Source organism: Pongo abelii, chromosome 20 (assembly GCF_028885655.2).
Source record: "Pongo abelii isolate AG06213 chromosome 20, NHGRI_mPonAbe1-v2.0_pri, whole genome shotgun sequence".
Taxonomy (NCBI): domain Eukaryota; kingdom Metazoa; phylum Chordata; class Mammalia; order Primates; family Hominidae; genus Pongo; species Pongo abelii.
The window spans coordinates 42,141,044-42,159,674 of NC_072005.2; the positions used below are offsets into that span (position 1 = coordinate 42,141,044).

General features: G+C 41.2%; 1 protein-coding gene across 13 annotated transcripts in view; it reads left to right on the forward strand.

Annotated features, from left to right (window-relative positions):
• The window catches only part of ZNF382 (zinc finger protein 382), a 29,649-nt gene extending 11,021 nt beyond the window's left edge, over positions 1-18,628 (forward strand). For 9 of the 13 annotated variants that reach the window (XM_054538433.2, XM_054538432.2, XM_054538434.2 and 6 more), the window contains 2 exons: positions 10,997-12,413; positions 16,811-17,950. In XM_054538433.2, coding sequence (XP_054394408.2) covers positions 10,997-12,413; positions 16,811-16,868 — 1,475 coding nt within the window. In that variant the 3' untranslated portion in view covers positions 16,869-17,950. 13 annotated transcript variants of the gene reach the window in all.
• Positions 18,629-18,631: the final 3 nt, after the last annotated feature.

Genomic DNA, 18,631 nt, shown 5'->3' on the forward strand with positions numbered 1-18,631 from the left:
TGCCCAGCTAATTTTTGTATTTTTTTAGTAGAGACGGAGTTTTGCCATATTGGCCGGGCTGGTCTCAAATTCCTGACCTCAGGTGATCCGCCGCAGCCTCCCAAAGTGCTGGGACTACAGGCATGAGCCACTGCCCCCTGCCTATTTTTAGTAGTTTTAATTACATATAGTGATTATAATTTTAACCATTAATAACCTTTTAACAGAGTAAACTAAGAAGTAGATAGTTGTGAATTATCTGGTACATACTAGCATTCTATAACAGATTAGCAAATGTTATGAATACATCATCTCACAACTTTATAGATACGTATTTCCTCATAGTACAATTTTTTAGTGTTTAACAGATCCAAAGATCTTATCCAAAACTCTTATTCCACTTATATTGACCTACACAGATAGTATTTATTATGTTTGGATTGTTCATGAAAATTTCATAATACATTAAACAAAACTAGCCATCCTCTCAAGTCATTTCCTTATTAACTGTTTTTATAGTACATACAAGTAAAAGACAATTAAAAGCAAATCAAGAAAACCTGAAAAGTTAAATACATAGGTTTGTTTATTTTGTTTTCCTGCTGTGTTTGATGTATATGAAATGATGGATATCAGACAATTCATTTTTACTATATGTTTATTTGTGCATTTTTTTCTTAAGTTGAATTTATATTTTTTATAGTTTTAAACATAGTAAATATAATAGTGACTTATTTGACTAGTAAAGCCAAGTAGAATAAAAATATGTGCTCATAGATGCACCTCTTTTTATTAAACCAACAATATTAAACTCATCTTAGTTATCAAAATTTTACCCCAAGTCACATGAACTTGAAAGGCCTTTGGGTTAGTTCCTACATTTCTGGGGGTGTTAGGAACATTTCACTTATATAAACACTCATTTTTCTCTTAAAACAATTTGAATAAACTCTTTAAGGGAGTTTATAAATTAATTTGGCTGAGTGTTGTGGCTCGTGCCTGTAATTCCAGCTACTCAGGAGGCTGAGGCAGGATGATCGCTTGAGGCCAGGAGTGTGAGGCTAGCCTGGGCAACATAGCAAGACCCAGTCTCTGAAAAAATGTATCCCAGTGCAGTGGTGTACACCTGTAGATCCAGCTATTCAGAAGGCTGAGGCAGGAGAATCACTTAAGCCCAGGAGTTCAAGGCTGCAGTGAGCTATGCACTACTGCACTCTAGCCTGGGCAAGAGTGAGACCTCATCTCTAAATAACTGAAGTGTTTAAATAATTAATTAATACCATCTCGAGGTAAGAAAATATCACGTATACATAACATACATACATAGACATACATAGGTGGACAGACCCAAACAGAGATCTTATAACTTTCATTCTAAAATGTTAGCCAGGAGTCAGTAAACTAGTATTACACTCTCATCTTTGCTCCACTTTATATTTTTATCTGAATCATGTTTCTGACACATGGAACAAAGTTAGCTGTTCAATATGTGGGCTAATGCTTTTTAGCCAATATTTGTGGAGATTTTCAGATTTTCATTTGCCCTGTTATGTAATCTTATGGAAGCTGTGGACTAAATTTTAGGTGAGCGACTGAGCTATCTGGATGTCTCCAAAGCTTGGCTAAGTGAATAAAATATCCACTTTGTTTCCAGTTAGCCCTTTTTTCCTTCTCAGCCGCAGGTAGTTTCTTTTGGGGGCCCCTTGAGTGCCCCCAATGTGGGGCAGGGCACCTAAAGTTCAAGTGACTGTAGGGGCTAGAGTGGGAAGGGAAAGGTCTGGCAGGGCGGACAGAGGGATGGAGGAGTTCTGAAGGGCCACCTGTCAAAGGATTCAGGGGAACTGAAGGGACGATCAGAGGTGGTGAGAGGAGGAAGGAGGAGTGGAGCAGTGGGAAAGGAGAGGTCTTACAGGAGCCAGTTTAGAGAATCCTTAGTAAAGTGATGCCAAGAAGAAAGGAAGTAGAGGGAGTTGGCAGAGCGTATACCAATAGGGGAACATACACCATCAATCAACTGAGAAGTTCCCATGGGAGAAACAGGATCAAACAGGCCTCACAGAGTCAGGAATTTTCTAGCCCTGAGAGTCAGGAAGTGAATTCCCACCCAAAAGAAAAACCCAGGAAGAAAGACTTCTAGCCCAGCAGGTACGTTTTAAACAAACAAGCCAGTGCCTCTAACCCAACTTCATATAAACAAAGGAGCCTAGGATTCTGACCCAGCCTCTAGAGTATGCTCAGAATCTAAGGAATCAAAATGTTGTACCAGCTTCAATGGGAGTTTGTCCAGAGTAGTGGACCAGGAGTTTGACTCACCAGTGGGTCCCCAGTCAGTCAGGAGTGAAGACCAAGGCTCAAAAGGTGTGCACTCGGGGTCCTGGGTGAGACGCCAAGGGGTCCAATAATCAATCTGTTCCTATCCAAGCTGTGTTACTATAAATACTAAAGAAAAACATTATCCTGAGACTTGTAAGGCAGATCTCAGGGACTGCTACAATGGGGTTTTGAAGTACTGGGGAGAGAATGGGCCAACTTTGAATACGATAAGGAAGAGAGGAAATTTATAGTTGTGGGAGGGGTCAATGATGGGAAATTACTGAGTGGATAGGGTAATCTTGCTTAGCTGACCTACCAGGATTCCTACTGAAAGCAGGTCATGGTGATCAGATATCACCTGGAGGGGTTGGTGGAGAGAGAGATCAGATATCGAGAGTGGGGGATTCCAGCTAAACCGACTTGACAGAATTCTCGCTAAAACTGGGCCCTTTGGTGGACATGCCCAACGACTGGGCCTGGTTGGTTAAAGTTTTATGGTGTTGTCCTGACTCCTGGGATGCAGTCTTTACTCCTAAAACGTGGCCCTTCTGGAGTCTCGATGGAAAGACCAAGGTTGTTTTGCTTTGTTGTTTTGTTTTGTTTTGTTTTCACCTAGCCCAGGACAAAGATGAATGGACCAGGATTTTTTGCTCTTTTATTTTGTTTTGTTTGCTTGTTTTTCCACTCTGCTTTAAAATTTTCAGTGCATTTAAAAATACCAGAAAGGGACTGCCCCATATTGGTCTTCATGAATCCATGCTGAACTGCTCTCTTTTAATATCACATTTCCAGTTTGCTTATATTGGGACCAAGGTTTTAACAAGGTTCCTGTTGGCACAGGGCTAGAATTGCAAACTCTTTTTCAGAGCTAAACAGCCACTGAACTCTTTGCTCAGTTCCTTCAGGGCTCTAGCTTTCTTTCCCCTTTGGGCTTCTTGCAGTCTTGGCCTGCAGCAATGTAGTTAACCAAGGCTTTGAGGATGGCTTATGCCAACTTTGGGGCTCTGCTTTTTTGACTTCTCCATTCCCAGATTTTGTCTTCAAGTTACAGTAGCTCTGAACTCTAACCTCTGATTCCCCTATACAGATGACTTGTGCTTTCTTTTGGAGATCTATCTCTTCTGTGCTGCCTGAACTACTGAGAACATATACCTGGCTAAATGTGGCTCTTATGCAGTGTGGTTTTTTTCTTTCAAAGAGTGCATCCACTTCAGCTTCTGGCTACTTTTGGTCATTCTTTAGTGCCTTCAAATAAGTGGGTTTTTTTTTTTTTTTAATCAGCTGGAGGATTGTTTTGATACAAACTTCTTTGTCATTACCAAAATCTAGATGTCGGCCGGGCACAGTGGCTTACGTCTGTAATCCCAGCACTTTGAGAGGCTGCGATGGGAGGATCATTTGAGGCCAGGAGTTCCAGACCACCCTGCCCAACATGGCAAAACCCCATCTCTACTAAAAATACAAAAATTGGCTGGGCGTGGTGGCACCCACCTGTAATCCCAGCTACTCGGGAGGCTGAGGCACACAAGTTGCTAGGATCCAGGAGGTGGAGGTAGATCGTGCCACTGCACTCCAGCATGGGTAACAGAGCAAGATTCTGTCTCCAAAAATAAATAAATAAATACATAAATCTAGATGTCCAGACCAGCAGTTCTCAAACTTTCTAGTCTTAGACATATTTACAATCTTAAAGTTATTAAGAACTTAAAAGAACTTCGTGCGCATATGTCTGTGTATATGGCATTGTAACTGGCCTAAGTCCAGCTGCTCACTGCTTAGAGGCCAAAAACATGAGAAGTGAGGAGCAGTGAAAAGAAAGCAACTTGATTGATTAAATGCCAGCAGATGGGAATTGGCAAGGCTTCTGCCTCAAAGAAGCCATCTGTACCTTTTGGGCTGAGTGAAGGGGTTGTAAAGGAAAGGATGCGGAAAGGGTGGTGCAGGAGGGCACAGGCCTGTGTGTCTTGTTCCGATGCTTATCTTGAGTAATCGCTCTTCTGGAGGTCCAGTTTGCATCATTCTGACTTTAGCCTGGTAGTGGTGGGCTAACTATTTGTAACCACCCCTAAGTGGGGAGGATTCTGCAGCTGGGTCTCTCTGCCTGGTTTGTTTCAAAATTGGCCCCTGGAATTCCTAAGCAAGCACATAATTAGATAAGTAAACACTGTTCACATGGAAGTGCCAGGTGAGAAGGTGACAAAGAGTTTCAAAGTGTCTCAAGGTTGAAAGCAAGAAAGGAAAAAAAGTTTTAAAGTATGTTTGAGGCTGGGTTATTTGATTACACTATCAGAAATTAAAAGAGTTTTTTTTTGTTGTTGTTTTGTTTTGTTTTTTTTGAGATGGAGTATCGCTCTGTTGCCCAGGCTGGAGTGCAGTGGCACGGTCTCGACTCACTGCAAACTCCGCCTCCTGGGTTCACGCCCTTCTTCTGCCTCAGCCTCCCGAGTAGCTGGGACTGCAGGCACCCGCCACCATGCCCGGCTAATTTTTTTGTATTTCTAGTAGAGATGGGGTTTCACCGTGTTAGCCAGGATGGTCTCGATCTCCTGACCTTGTGATCCGCCCACCCTAGCCTCCCAAAGTGCTGGGATTACAGGAGTGAGCCACTGCGCCTGGCCTGAGAGAGCATTCTTAAACCTATCAGAAAAATAAAAATCATTGTTTAATATCTATCTTCCTCATAGTTTTCACTTTCTTCTGTTTACCTGGGCAAAGAAAGATTATTTCTTTGTTTCCTGCCTGAGTCTCACATCCCATTCTCACCATGAGACCTACCACCAGGTTCCAAAATCCATATCCCTGGGACCAAAATGGTAATTTCAAGATCGTGATTTCTTTCCAGTAAACTTTTATGTTTCATATCATAATGCTGAGCATCATTCTTGATATCTGTCAGGGATAGTTGTGGGATTTGGGTGAAAAATACTAACTCATTCTCATCCTATTTCCCTGAGTACCTTTTCACATCTTGTTTGCTTTTATCCCCTTTATGTACCTTGCCTAGGACAATAAATATTTGTTGACTAAATGAATCTTGTTTCATTAGGCGTCTCATTGGTATCTTTCTGATGTGTCCTTAAAGCATTTTCTTTACTCTCAGTTCTTGACTTTATAAAAGTCCTGCAAGCTACAATCATCTGATGAATTCTCAAATTGATTTCCTTGTTTTATGTGAATTGCTTTCAAATAGATATTTCAGCCCATTTCTCCCTTGTCAACTCTAGTGGTATATTTTAATCTGCCAATAGGAATATGACTATCAATTGTCCTATCCTTTTTGGTTTCCAATATATCAGAAATAATAATTGCTATCTTTACTCTTATTTGTTTATTCTTTTGTTCCCATAATCTTTTTTTTTTTTTTTTAATTGAGATGGAGTCTCACTCTGTTGCTCAGGCTGGAGTGCAATGGCATGATCTGGGCACACTGCAACCTCCACCTCCTGAGTTCAAGTGATCCTCTCTCCTCAGCCTCCCGAATAGCTGCGATTACAGGCATGTGCCACAATGCCTGGCTAATTTTTGTATTTTCAGTAGAGGTGGAGTTTCACCATGTTGGCCAGGTTGGTCTCAAACTCCTGGTCTCAAGTGATCTGCCTACCTTAGCCTCCCAAAGTGCTGGTATTACAGGCATGAACCACCACACCCGGCCTGTTCCCATAATCTTATTTATTATTGTTTGTTTCTGTATTCTCTTGTTCCCATAAGTCAGCCCAAGTAGTATAAAATTGAGTCCATCATCTCTGTTATACTTTCTTAATGATCTCTCCACAATGTGTTATATTATCTCACTCTGTAAAATATCTTTACATCTTCTTATATTCTCATTTGCCATTGACAGCTTCCAAAATGAGAGCCATATCATTTCAGGTGTGGGCTGCTGTAATTAATCTTTGGATTTGCCATGATTTTTCCCTATTTTTTTTTCAGCTTATTCTGTCATTATGCTAAAAACGTAACACTTTTTAATATGAAATTTAAATCCCTCTGTTTTCAAGGGTGACAGGATCATACCCCATTTGGTCATTCCAAATGTATTTCTGTCAGTGACTAAGAACTTTTGATAATCTCTGTTTGTTCAAGACTCCTAAATATACTTCATATACAGTCAGCCCCCCGAATTCATGGCTTCCACATCAGCAGATTCAACCAACTGCAAATAGAAAAAAATACACACACACAAAAAAATACAAATAAAAATCAGTATAGTATAACAACTGTTGGCATAGCATTTGCATTGTATTAGGTATAAGTCATCTAGAGATGATTTAAAGTATACAGGAGGATATGTGTAGGTTATATGCAAATACTACACTATTTTATATGAGGGACTTGAGCATCTTTGGATTTTAGTATCCTCGAGGGTTTTGGAACCTGTCCCCTTGGATTGCATAATGAGGGAAAACTGTAATTGGTTTTATTCATCACAGCTGGACCTTTCCTTATATGATGGATACTATATGTTCCATATATACTTGCAAAATTAGCCAACTATAAAGTTAGAGTGTACAGTAATCCATCCAAGACCGCCCTTACTTCTGACAGTAGCTGTAAATTCAGAGATCCTCAAGACTGCCCTTAGGTTCAATAATTTTTTTTTTTTTTTTTTTTTGAGAAGGAGTCTCACTCTGTTGCTCAGGCTAGGGTGCAATGGCGCGATCTTGGCTCACTGCAATGTCCGCCTCCCAGGTTCAAGCAATTCTCATGCCTCAGCCTCCTGAGTAGCTGGGATTATAGGCATGTGCCACCACACCCTGCTGATTTTTATATTTTAGTGGAGACGGGGTTTCACTATGTTGGCCAGGCTGGTCTCAAACTCCTGACCTCAAGTGATCTGCCTGCCTCAGCCTCCCAAAGTGCTGGAATTACAGGTGTGAGCTACCCCACCTGGCCAGGTTTGATAATTTGCTGAAAAGACCCATGGAACTCAGTGAAAGCTGTTACACTCACAGTTACAGTTTGTTACAGGAAAAGATTAAAATCAATCAAGGGAAGAAGGAAATGGGCAGAGTATGGGAAAGTGCCAAACATGCAGCTTCTAGTCGCCCTATCACCGTGGAGTCATGGATATCAATTGTGGCAACACTATGTGACCATACATACAGAGTACCACCAACCAGCGAAGCTCAGCACAGCCTCAGTGTCCAAAGTTTTTATTGGGGCTCCGTCAAATAGGCCTGATTGCCCATGTGGCTGAGCTCAGTTTCCAGTGCCTTAGGAAGCTGAGCTGATGCTTGCTGCATGACTCAAAGCCCCTATCCTAAATCACATTGTTACTGTCTGGCCAGCCAAAGACTCCCCGGCAAACAAATAAACTCCTATTAGCCATGACATTCAAAGACCTTAAAAATTACCACCCTGAAACTGAAGTTAAAGGTTCGGCCTCTCATTTGGCAAGGTTAAATTCTTTACCACACAATACTATATAATATATCATTTAGCTAAAAAATCAAGTTTCATTTCCTCCATGAAATACCTTGACTACTGTACAGACTATGTCTATTTCTGTTTTTTATGCATTCCCATTGTACTTAACATCTGTAACATGTGAGCAGACACGTCCTCTGATATGATCTAGTCATTTGGTACTTAATTCAACATTGTTTTATATGACACTTCTTTCTCCATTTGGTTATAATCATTCCCCAAAATAAGGTCCTCTCTTTGGCTTTTCCTTACTGCAGCTTGTAACAGAGGCCAGGTATTCAGTAGTTATCTTATTGATTGTCATACCATGCAAGCGAAAATGTCTCTCTCATCCATTTAGAAATCATTTACTATCAAGTTCTTTTTAGGTGTACCTGCCAGCATTGTATCCCCTAACTTCAGATAACAGTGTGTAAATGTATACTCAAAAGATTTTAGAGAAGATCATCAATAAAATATTGACCTCCAAAAACGTGAGTTTTAGTTGGGAAAGCAATATTATATTATCAAATCGAGGACTTTACATAGAATGATCATGTTAAAATCCCAGGCTGTTGGAAAATATCTTGAAGTGAAAGTTCCAGACCATAATTATATTACAATTTCAGACAGACAGGATACTGAAAGGTAGAAAAACTATGTGAAAGCTTGGCCGGGAGCAGTCACTCATGCCTGTAATCTCAGCATTTTGGGAGGCCAGGGCGGGTAGATCACTTGAGGTCAGGGGTTCAAGACCTACCAGGCCAACACAGTGAAACCCCATCTCCACTAAAAAATACAAAAAACATTAGCCAGATGTGGTGTCACACACCTGTAGTCCCAGCTACTCAGGAGGCCAAGGCATGAGAATCGCTTGAACCTGGGAGACTAAGGTTGCAGTGATCCGGAATTGTGCCACTGCAATCCAGCCTGGGTGACAGAGTGAGACTCTGTCTCAAAAAAAAAAAAAAGAAAGCGGGGGGGAGCCGGGCGTGGTGGCTCACGCCTGTAATCTCAGCACTTTGGGAGGCCGAGGTGGGTGGATCACGAGGTCAGGAGTTCGAGACCAGCCTGGCCAACATAGTGAAAACCTGTCTCTACTAAAAATACAAAAATTAGCCAGGTGTGGTGGCAGGCACCTGTAATCCCTACTCATGAAGCTGAGGCAGGAGAATCACTTGAACCTGAGAAGCTGAGGTTGCAGTGAGCTGAGACCATGCCGTTGCACTCCAGCCTGAGTGACAGAGTGAGACTTTGTCTCAAAAAAAAGGAAAGACTATGTGAAAACTTTAAGAAAAATCGGATAGTAGCATATACTTGGAGGTGTTTGAAGTTCTTAGGGAGGCAATGTAACTCCAATTACCAATACGGATTAGTTTTACATGTCCTAGAACTGCACATAAGTGGAATTGTATAATATGTATTCTTTTTCATAAAGCTTACACTCTGCAAAATATTTGAGATTCATTCCTGTTGTCATTGTGTATCAGCATTGTTTCTTCTTATTGCTGAGGTAGTATTTTATTGTGTAATACATGACCCAGTTTTATCTGTTCATCTTTTGATGGATATTTGGGCTGTTGCCAGTATGGGGCTATTATAAATAACAATGTAAATCATAGGTAAGATGAATCCATGTTTAAATTGCCCTCCCAAATATGGATGGTAGTAAGGCAACAATAGTAAGATATACAATAATTTTTTTAAAATAGTTAAGATTAATCAGTGCTCTGCACATACATTGAAGAATCCCGTCCTTTACAGCTCCAGTAGGGAATAGCAAAGTTAAGGTAGGTGATGTATTGGGAGGAAAACTCAAACCTATCCTTCCGTATAGCTGAAAAAAAGTAATTTGGCAAATTTAAAGAATGAAGTTAGAATTGTTGGTGAGGAGAATTTCATTATTGACCATCTCTGGCAGAATACATTGATGGTAACAGCAATAAGAATACTACAGTTTCCGGGCACTGTGGCTCATGCCTATAATCCCAGAACTTTTGGAAGATCACTTGAGGCCAGCAGTTCGAGACCAGCATGAGCAACATAGGAAGACCCCATCTGTAAAAAAAAAAAAAAATCAAAAATTAGCTGGATATGGTGGCACACACCTGTAGCCCCAGATACTTGGGAGGCTGAGGTGGGAGGATTGCCTGAGCCCAGGAGATCAAGGCTGCAGTGAGCCAGGATCACAGCACTGTATTCCAGCTTGGGGGACAGAGTGAGACCCTTTCTCAAAAAAATAAAAATGAATTTAAATATATGTGTGTGTGTGTGTGTGTATATATATATATATAATGTATACAAAACAGTGATTATATTCATGTTGGAAATATATTTTGTCTTTTGGTGTATTTTATAATTCCTCGTGGGAATATGTTTTTCAGATTCTCTGCTTTCAAGAGAAAATAAATTACAGTTATATGGACATCTAGGGCCTAGACTATAGACTAATGTTTCTGTAAACACTAGGAAATGAGCTGAGAAAGTTCATTTACCATTTGTGGGCTAAATGCAAGTGAAAAAGAAAGAACTGGAAGCACTTATAACACTTATTTAGTCATGAGGGGATAAATGTATAGCTTTTCATCTCTTCCTAAATAATTTTTTGTCACATTGCCTACTGTTCAGCACCCTTGGTAGGCTCACTTCAGCAGCTCTGAATCTTCCATTCCAAGGAGAATCCCTCTTTCATCATTCTTTCTCTTCTGCTCACTTATCTTTTTTTTTGGGGGGGGGGAGCGGGGACAGAGTTTCGCTCTTGTTGCCCAGGCTGGAGTGGGAGTGCAATGGCACGATCTCGGCTCACCACAACTTCTGCCTCCCGGGTTCAAGCAATTCTCCTGCCTCAGCCTCCTGAGTAGCTGGGATTACACATGTACCACCATGACCAGCTAATTTTGAATTTTTGGTAGAGATGGGGTTTCACCATGTTGGCCAGGCTGGCCTCAAACTCCTGACCTCAGGTGATCCGCCCGCCTTGGCCTCCCAAAGTGTTGGGATTACAGCCATGAGCCACTGCGCCCAGCCATCCTTGTGTTTCTTATATCTTCTTACTGCAGTTTATATTTATAACATGCCAAAGATATGAGTGTTTTTTGCTTATGCCAGTTTTTCTTCATTTTAACAGAGTAGCAAGATTTGTATTTATATTTATACATTTTCCCTACCAAGAGGTAATTTATTCTGGCCTTTTTGTAGATCACAGTAGTGAGATAGTCCCACCATAGTTTGTCTGTATGTACACCCAATCCATAGCATTTATGTGAAGACTCAAAGTGTTAATTGTATTCTTTTCTAGAAGAAGATGGGAAAACTGAAGATGTCTTAGTGAAGTTCAAAGAATACCAAGACAGGCATTCTAGACCCCTCATATTCATCAACCACAAAAAACTAATTAAGGAGAGAAGTAATATTTATGGTAAAACACTTACTCTAGGCAAGAACCATATTTCAAAAACAATACTATGTGAATATAAACCTGATGGAAAAGTTTTGAAAAATATTTCAGAACTAGTCATTAGAAATATAAGCCCCATAAAAGAGAAGTTTGTTGACAGTACTGGATGGGAGAAATCACTCCTCAATACCAAGCATGAGAAAATTCATCCTGCAGTGAATCTCCATAAACAAACAGAAAGAGTTCTCAGTGGTAAACAGGAGCTTATTCAGCATCAGAAGGTTCAAGCTCCAGAGCAACCATTTGACCATAATGAATGTGAAAAATCCTTCCTGATGAAAGGAATGCTATTTACACATACTAGAGCTCACAGAGGAGAAAGAACCTTTGAATACAATAAAGATGGAATTGCCTTCATAGAAAAGTCAAGCCTCAGTGTCCATCCAAGTAATCTTATGGAAAAGAAGCCCTCTGCCTACAACAAATATGGGAAATTCCTCTGCAGAAAGTCTGTTTTTATTATGCCTCAGAGACCTCAAACAGAAGAGAAACCCTTTCACTGTCCTTACTGTGGGAATAACTTCAGAAGGAAGTCATACCTCATTGAACATCAGCGAATTCACACAGGTGAAAAACCTTATGTTTGCAATCAATGTGGAAAGGCCTTCCGTCAGAAGACAGCCCTCACCCTTCATGAGAAAACACATATAGAGGGGAAACCCTTTATTTGTATTGATTGTGGGAAGTCCTTCCGCCAGAAGGCCACCCTCACTAGACATCACAAAACACATACGGGGGAGAAAGCCTATGAATGTCCTCAGTGTGGAAGTGCCTTTAGGAAGAAGTCATACCTCATTGATCACCAGAGAACTCACACAGGAGAGAAACCATATCAGTGTAATGAGTGTGGGAAGGCATTTATCCAGAAGACAACCCTCACTGTGCATCAGAGAACTCACACGGGAGAGAAACCCTATATTTGCAATGAATGTGGGAAGTCCTTCTGCCAAAAGACAACCCTCACTCTCCACCAGAGAATTCACACGGGGGAAAAACCCTATATTTGTAATGAATGTGGGAAGTCCTTCCGCCAGAAGGCAATCCTCACTGTTCATCACAGAATACATACAGGAGAAAAATCCAATGGGTGTCCTCAGTGTGGGAAAGCCTTCAGTAGGAAATCAAACCTCATTCGCCATCAGAAAACTCACACAGGAGAGAAACCATATGAATGTAAACAGTGTGGGAAGTTCTTCAGTTGTAAGTCAAACCTCATTGTCCATCAGAAAACTCACAAGGTAGAAACCATGGGAATTCAGTAAGTAATGTGGCTTTTTTTGTAAAAAAATGTTAAGTCATAGTAAACCTTGTAGATGATGTTGCTTGCAAGTGTAATAACATCCAACAGTTTAAGGTACTATACCACATGGTAACCTACTGTTTGCCAGCCTGTAAAACACACACACACACACATACACACACACACACACACACACACAAATATTATTAGACAAATAACATGACAAAAATCATTAAAAAGTCCAAACTTTTTTTTATTACTAGCTTCAGCAGACAAAAACTTCCTCTGTCAAGGTGTTATAAACATTTAAAATCACATTTTCCATTTCAATACGTATCTTTTTGTTCATCAGTAATAACTAGTTGGCCAGCTGACTGTGGTCCATGGACTACACAGTGAGTGGAGTTTCTTTAAAAGAAGGAGTTATGAACTGTATTTCTCATTGCAAATACAAAATAAAAATTAGTTGTTACCTCCTCACAGTTGACCACGATTCTGACTTCTAACATTACAAATTAGTTTTTACATATTATAAACCTTTCTATAAATTGGATTATATATCATGTATTCTTTCATATACAGCTTATTACCTTCATCATGTCCCTGAGTCTAATCATTAGTGCATGTGTCAGAAGTTTATTTATTTTTATCCAGTATAGAATTCAGTTATATGATTATATCACAATTTATCCATTCTACTGTTGATGGACTTTTACATTGTTTACAGCTTAGGGTCATAATAAATCATGCTTCTGAGAACATACTTGTCTTGGTGTACATACATGTATTTCTCTTGTGTATATACTTAGGAATGGAATCGCTGGGTCTTAGAGCATGTGTGTATTCAGTCAGATACTGGCAGACGATTCAGAACTTTCACCACATGAGATAATTGATACTGAAGGGAAACAGCTATAAATTTTATCAGTATGGTGCTGGTTCAAACCAGATAATTCATGCTGCAGGGAAACTCAATCAATGTTATTGTGAAAACTGGGAATGTGAATGTAATATATGTAGAAAGACGTTTAGCCACAGCCCAAATCTTCCAGGCAAATGTAATAAATGTGAGATTGCCATTAGCCACAGTAAATGCCTTATTTGAAAGCAAAAAGTCTGCTAGAGGAGAGGCATCCAGCATTTCCCTTGTTCAACATCAGAGAATTCCAACTGGAGAAAAGTCCTGTGACTGTGTTGAAGTTAGGGCATGGGGAGGAATACAGTCTTTACCTGTGGTCTGTATCTTACTGGTCAAGTACAAATGCTGAATATGGAAAAGCTTATAGCCATCGTTCATATATTATACTACACCAGGGAATTCACATAGGATGAGAACTCTTCAAATGAAATGATTGTAAGAATGACTTTAACTGTTGCTCATTTCTTTTACACCATCAAAGAATTAATACCAAAGAAAGGAAGATTAAAAGGAAACAAATGGGTCTTGGGACTTTTTTTTTTTTTTTTTTTTTTTGTTGAGACAGAGTCTTCCTCTGTCACCCAGGCGGGAGTGCAGTGGCGTGATCTCGGCTCACTGCAGCCTCTGCCTCCCAGGTTCCAGTAAGTCTCCTGCTTCAGCCTCCCGGGTAGCTGAGATTACAGGCGTGCGCCACACGCATGGCTAATTTTTGTATTTTTAGTAGAGACAGGGTTCCATCATGTTGGCCAGGCTAGTCTCGAACTCCTGACCTCATGTGATCCACTCGCCTCGGCCTCCCAAAGTGCTAGGATTACAGGGACTTTTAACTCTGGGGAAAGCTCTCTTTCATGAAAGAAGTCTAGCCATACCGAGACCATAATGCTGGGAAGTCTATGTGTAGGCCCCCTGGTCAACAGCTACAACTGAGCTCCCAGCCATCAGCTAGCATCAGCTGCCAACCATGTAAGTGAGGCCTCTTGGACATCCAGTCAAGCCTTCAGATGACTGTGGACCCTGCTGACACCCAACTGGTACCACAAATGAGACCTCAAGCAAGAACTGCCCAGCTGAGGTCTTCCCAAATTCCTGGCCAACAAAATCGTCAGGCTTTTTAACTAAAAACAGTTTTATTTTTTATTTAATAAAAAAGTTTTTATTTAACTTGATTATTTTATTAAAGGGGAAAAGTAATTTTTTAGTATCCATTAACATATAATAAAAATAAAGGTATAAGGCTGGGCTTGGTGGCTCATGCCTGTAATCCCAGCACTTTGGGAGGTGTTGGGAGGATCACTTGAGCCCAGGAGTTCGAGACCAGCCTGGGAAACATGCCAAAACCCCATCTCTACAAAAAATTAGCCAGGAATGGTGGCACATGCCTGTAGTCCCAGCTACTCGGGAGGCTGAGTGGGAGGATCACTTGGGCCCAGGAGGCGGAGGTTGCAGTGAGCCAGGATAGCACCACTGCACTCCAGCCTGGGTGACCGAGTGAGACCCTGTCTCATAAATAAATACATAAAGGTATAAATATTTGGATTCTAGAGTCAATGAGCAAAGATATTGTTGTTACTAATAGGTGATTTTGGCATGAAGAAAAACTGGCCATAAAATACAGTTGAAGATTTGGCTGCATTTTTGGCTTACGATTACATACCTTAATAATTACAACTCAATTGAGGAGTCCATATATGTTCTTTCTCATTTTCTGGCAGTAAATCATATTCATCATATACGTCCCAATTTTGCACACACAAAAAATGAAAATAGCCCCCAAAAGAAAGGCTGTGGATAATGCCATCCATCCTCAAAAGACCCCCTGCTGTCATTTCTCAACAAAGGCGCAGAGAGAAATCAAGGTGTGGAATCTAATGAATGTCCATGAAGGAGCTACTTTTGAATGCTTTAAAGAAAGTCTAAATAAAGTTGCGTTTTCTTTTTTTTTTTTTTTTTTTTGAGACAGATTTTCACTTTTGTTTCCCAGGCTGAAGTGCAATGGCGCAATTTCGGCTCATTGCAACCTCTGCCTCAAGCAATTCTCCTGCCTCAGCCTCCCAAGTAGCTGGGATTACAGGCGCCCACCACCACGCCCAGCAAATTTTTTTGCATTTTTAGTAGAGACGGGGTTTCATCATGTTGGCCAGGCTGGTCTCCAAAGCCTGACCTCAGGCGATCCACCCACCTCGGCCTCCCAAAGTGCTGAGATTACAGGTGTGAGCCACTGTGCCCGGCCGAAATTGTGTTTTCTAAAGCTATTTACATATAAGCTGCCGCTCCTTAGGAAAATTTGGTCCTGTGGTTTATATTTTGGCATGAAACAGCATTGGGCTGTATTCCAGAATCCTGCTTGAAGATTTCTTTTGAAGAAGTCAGAAATTTTCTTTGCATTTTTTTTATTTTTTTGAGACAGGTTCTTAGTCTGTCACCTAGGCTGGAGTACAGTGGTGCCATTATAGCTCACTGCAGACTTGAATTCCTGGACTCAAGCAATTCTCCTGCCTCAGCCTCCCAAGTAGCTAGGACCACAGGCAGGCGCCATTCCTCTCAGCTAATGTTTTTATTTTTTATACATATGGGGTCTCGTGTTGCCCAGGCTGGTATTGAACTCCTGGCCTCAAGCAATCTTCCCTCTTTGGCCTCCTAAAATGCTGGGGTTACAGGTGTGAGCCACTTCACTCACTTTAGAGATTTTCACTTTATGAATTGATAAATACAGCATTGCATCACTTAATAGGGATACATTCTGAGAAATGCATCATGAGGCAGTGTCATGATCGTGCAAGCATCACAGAGTGCTGATACAAACCGAGATGGTACAGCCTACTAAACACCTAGGCTATATGGTAGAGCCTGTTGCTCCTAGGCTACAAATCTGTACTGCATGTTACTGTGCTGAATACTATGGGCAATTGTAACACAGTGGTAATTATTTGTATATGTAAACCTATCTAAACACAGAAAAGGTGCAGTAAAAATATGGTACTATAATCTTTTTTTTTTTTTTTTTGAGACAGAGTCTCACTCTGTCGCCCAGGCTGGTGTGCAGTGGTGTGATCTTGGCTCACTGCAAACCTCCGCCTCCCAGGTTCAAGTGATTCTCCTGCCTCAGCCTCCCGAGTAGCTGGGACTACAGGTGCACGCCACCAAGCCCGGCTAATTTTTGTATTTTTAGTAGAGACGGGGTTTCACCATGTTGGCCAGGATGGTCTCAATCTCCTGACCTCGTGATCCACCTGCCTCGGCCTCCCAAAGTGCTGGGATTACAGGCATGAGCCACCACGCCTGGCCGGTACTATAATCTTATGAGACCACCATTATATATGCAGTCCATCATGGACCAAAATGTCATGTGGTACATGAGTATTTTTCATCTAACTTATATATTGCTCAATGAAGTTTGGGCAGCTCTAAGGAGCAAACATGTTTATAGAATCTAAGTCAACTTGGCCTAAATATATACGACAAAATAGGAGTGATTTTACAAATTCATATTTTGTAGACCTAACTGCAAGGTCATAAGGCATATGCAAAATGATTTCATCAGTTCAGAGGACTAACAGGACTCCACAGAGCATACCGAGGAAATGTTTTTACTTAGAAGCAAAGGATGTGGCTCAGCAAAAGAAAGGGAAGGTAAGCATTAGGGCTCAGAATCATCTAGCTGCACGTTCCTCAGTGGTTTTATTCAAACACAGACTGCACACTGTCTCTGAACTGAAGCACTGAGATCTGTATCAAACTTGACTTGGGGAGAGCTGACAGCAGAACTTCTCTACATGGGTTTTTTTGTTGTCATTGTTTTGTTTTTTGAGACAGAGTCTTGCTCTGTCGCCCAGGCTGGAGTGCAATGGTGCGATCTCAGCCCACTGCAACCTCTGCCTCCCAGGTTCAAGCAGTTCTCCTGCCACAGCCTCCCCAAGTATCTGGGATTACAGGCATGTGCCACCATGACCAGCTAATTTTTGTGTTTTTGGTAGAGACAGGGTTTCTCCATGTTGGCCAGGCTGGTCTCGAACTCCTAACCTCAGGTAATCCTCTGCCCACCTCGGCCTCCCAAAGTGCTGGGATTATAGGTGTGAGCCACCATGCCCAGCCACTGCATGGATATTTATGCTTCTCTGTTCACTGATTACATAGTCAAGCCAGGCTATCTAACTGGTTATGTAAGTTTTAAAAAGTTAAAAAGCCATCATAAACAAATTGGCTCTGGGAGTCTCCCAGGGAATATCAGACTTTAACCAGTACCTCATATAGCTCACTGGCCTTATTCCAACCAAGAGTCAGAGCCAGACATCCGGGCATCGTGGAGATAATGTTAGAGCTTTGCAGTCTGACTGTAAATCAGCTCCATCTTATAAACATGGTTCCTATAACTGCTGTGTATTTCCTGATAATGTATGTGAACAAGCATATCTCCTCACCCTCTGTGTCCCCAGTATCAGATAGTACACAGTACATCTCAAATGTGATCATTTCTTGTCAGCTAATGCTTGAATTTCTCCACTCAGTTTCTGGTCTAGCAATAAAGCCAGGCTTGCCATGTCCTGCTTCACAAGTAATGTGCAACAGCAAAAGCACAGGCTCCAACACTAGTCTACAACATTCACCTGGGATGTTCTAGATATTCATCAGTTTATAATCGGGCTTTTTTTTTTTTTTTTTTTTGAGACGGAGTCTCGGTCTCGCTCTGTCGCCCAGGCTGGAGGCAGTGGCTCGATCTTGGCTCACTGTAAGCTCCGCCTCCTGGGTTCACACCACTGTCCTGCCTCAGCCTCCTGAGTAGCTGGGACTACAGGCACCTGCCACCATGCCCAGCTAATTTTTTGTATTTTTAGTAGAGACGGGGTTTTACTGTGTTAGCCAGGATGGTCTCGATCTCCTGACCTCGTGATCCACCCGCCTCGGCCTCCCAAAGTGCTGGGATTACAGGCGTGAGCCACCGCACCCGGCCTATAATCGGGCTTTTCAAAACCCTAGATATGTGACAATACCAAGTGCTGACAAGAATGTGGAACAACTGGAACTCTTTCTTTTTTAACTTTTGTTTTAGATTCAGGAATACAGGTGCAGATTTGTTACTGGAACTCTCATACATTGCTAATAGGAAAGGCAAAATGGTAAAGCCGCTCTGGAAAACAATATGCCAGTCTCAAAAATTTACACATCCAATATGACCCAGCAATCCCACTTATAAGTATTTATCCTAGAGAAATGAAAAATTATGTGCACACAGAAACCTGTACATGACTGTTTGTAAGTATTATTTATAATTAAAAAAAAAAAACTAGAGACAAGCAAATGTTCTTCAGTGTGTAAATGG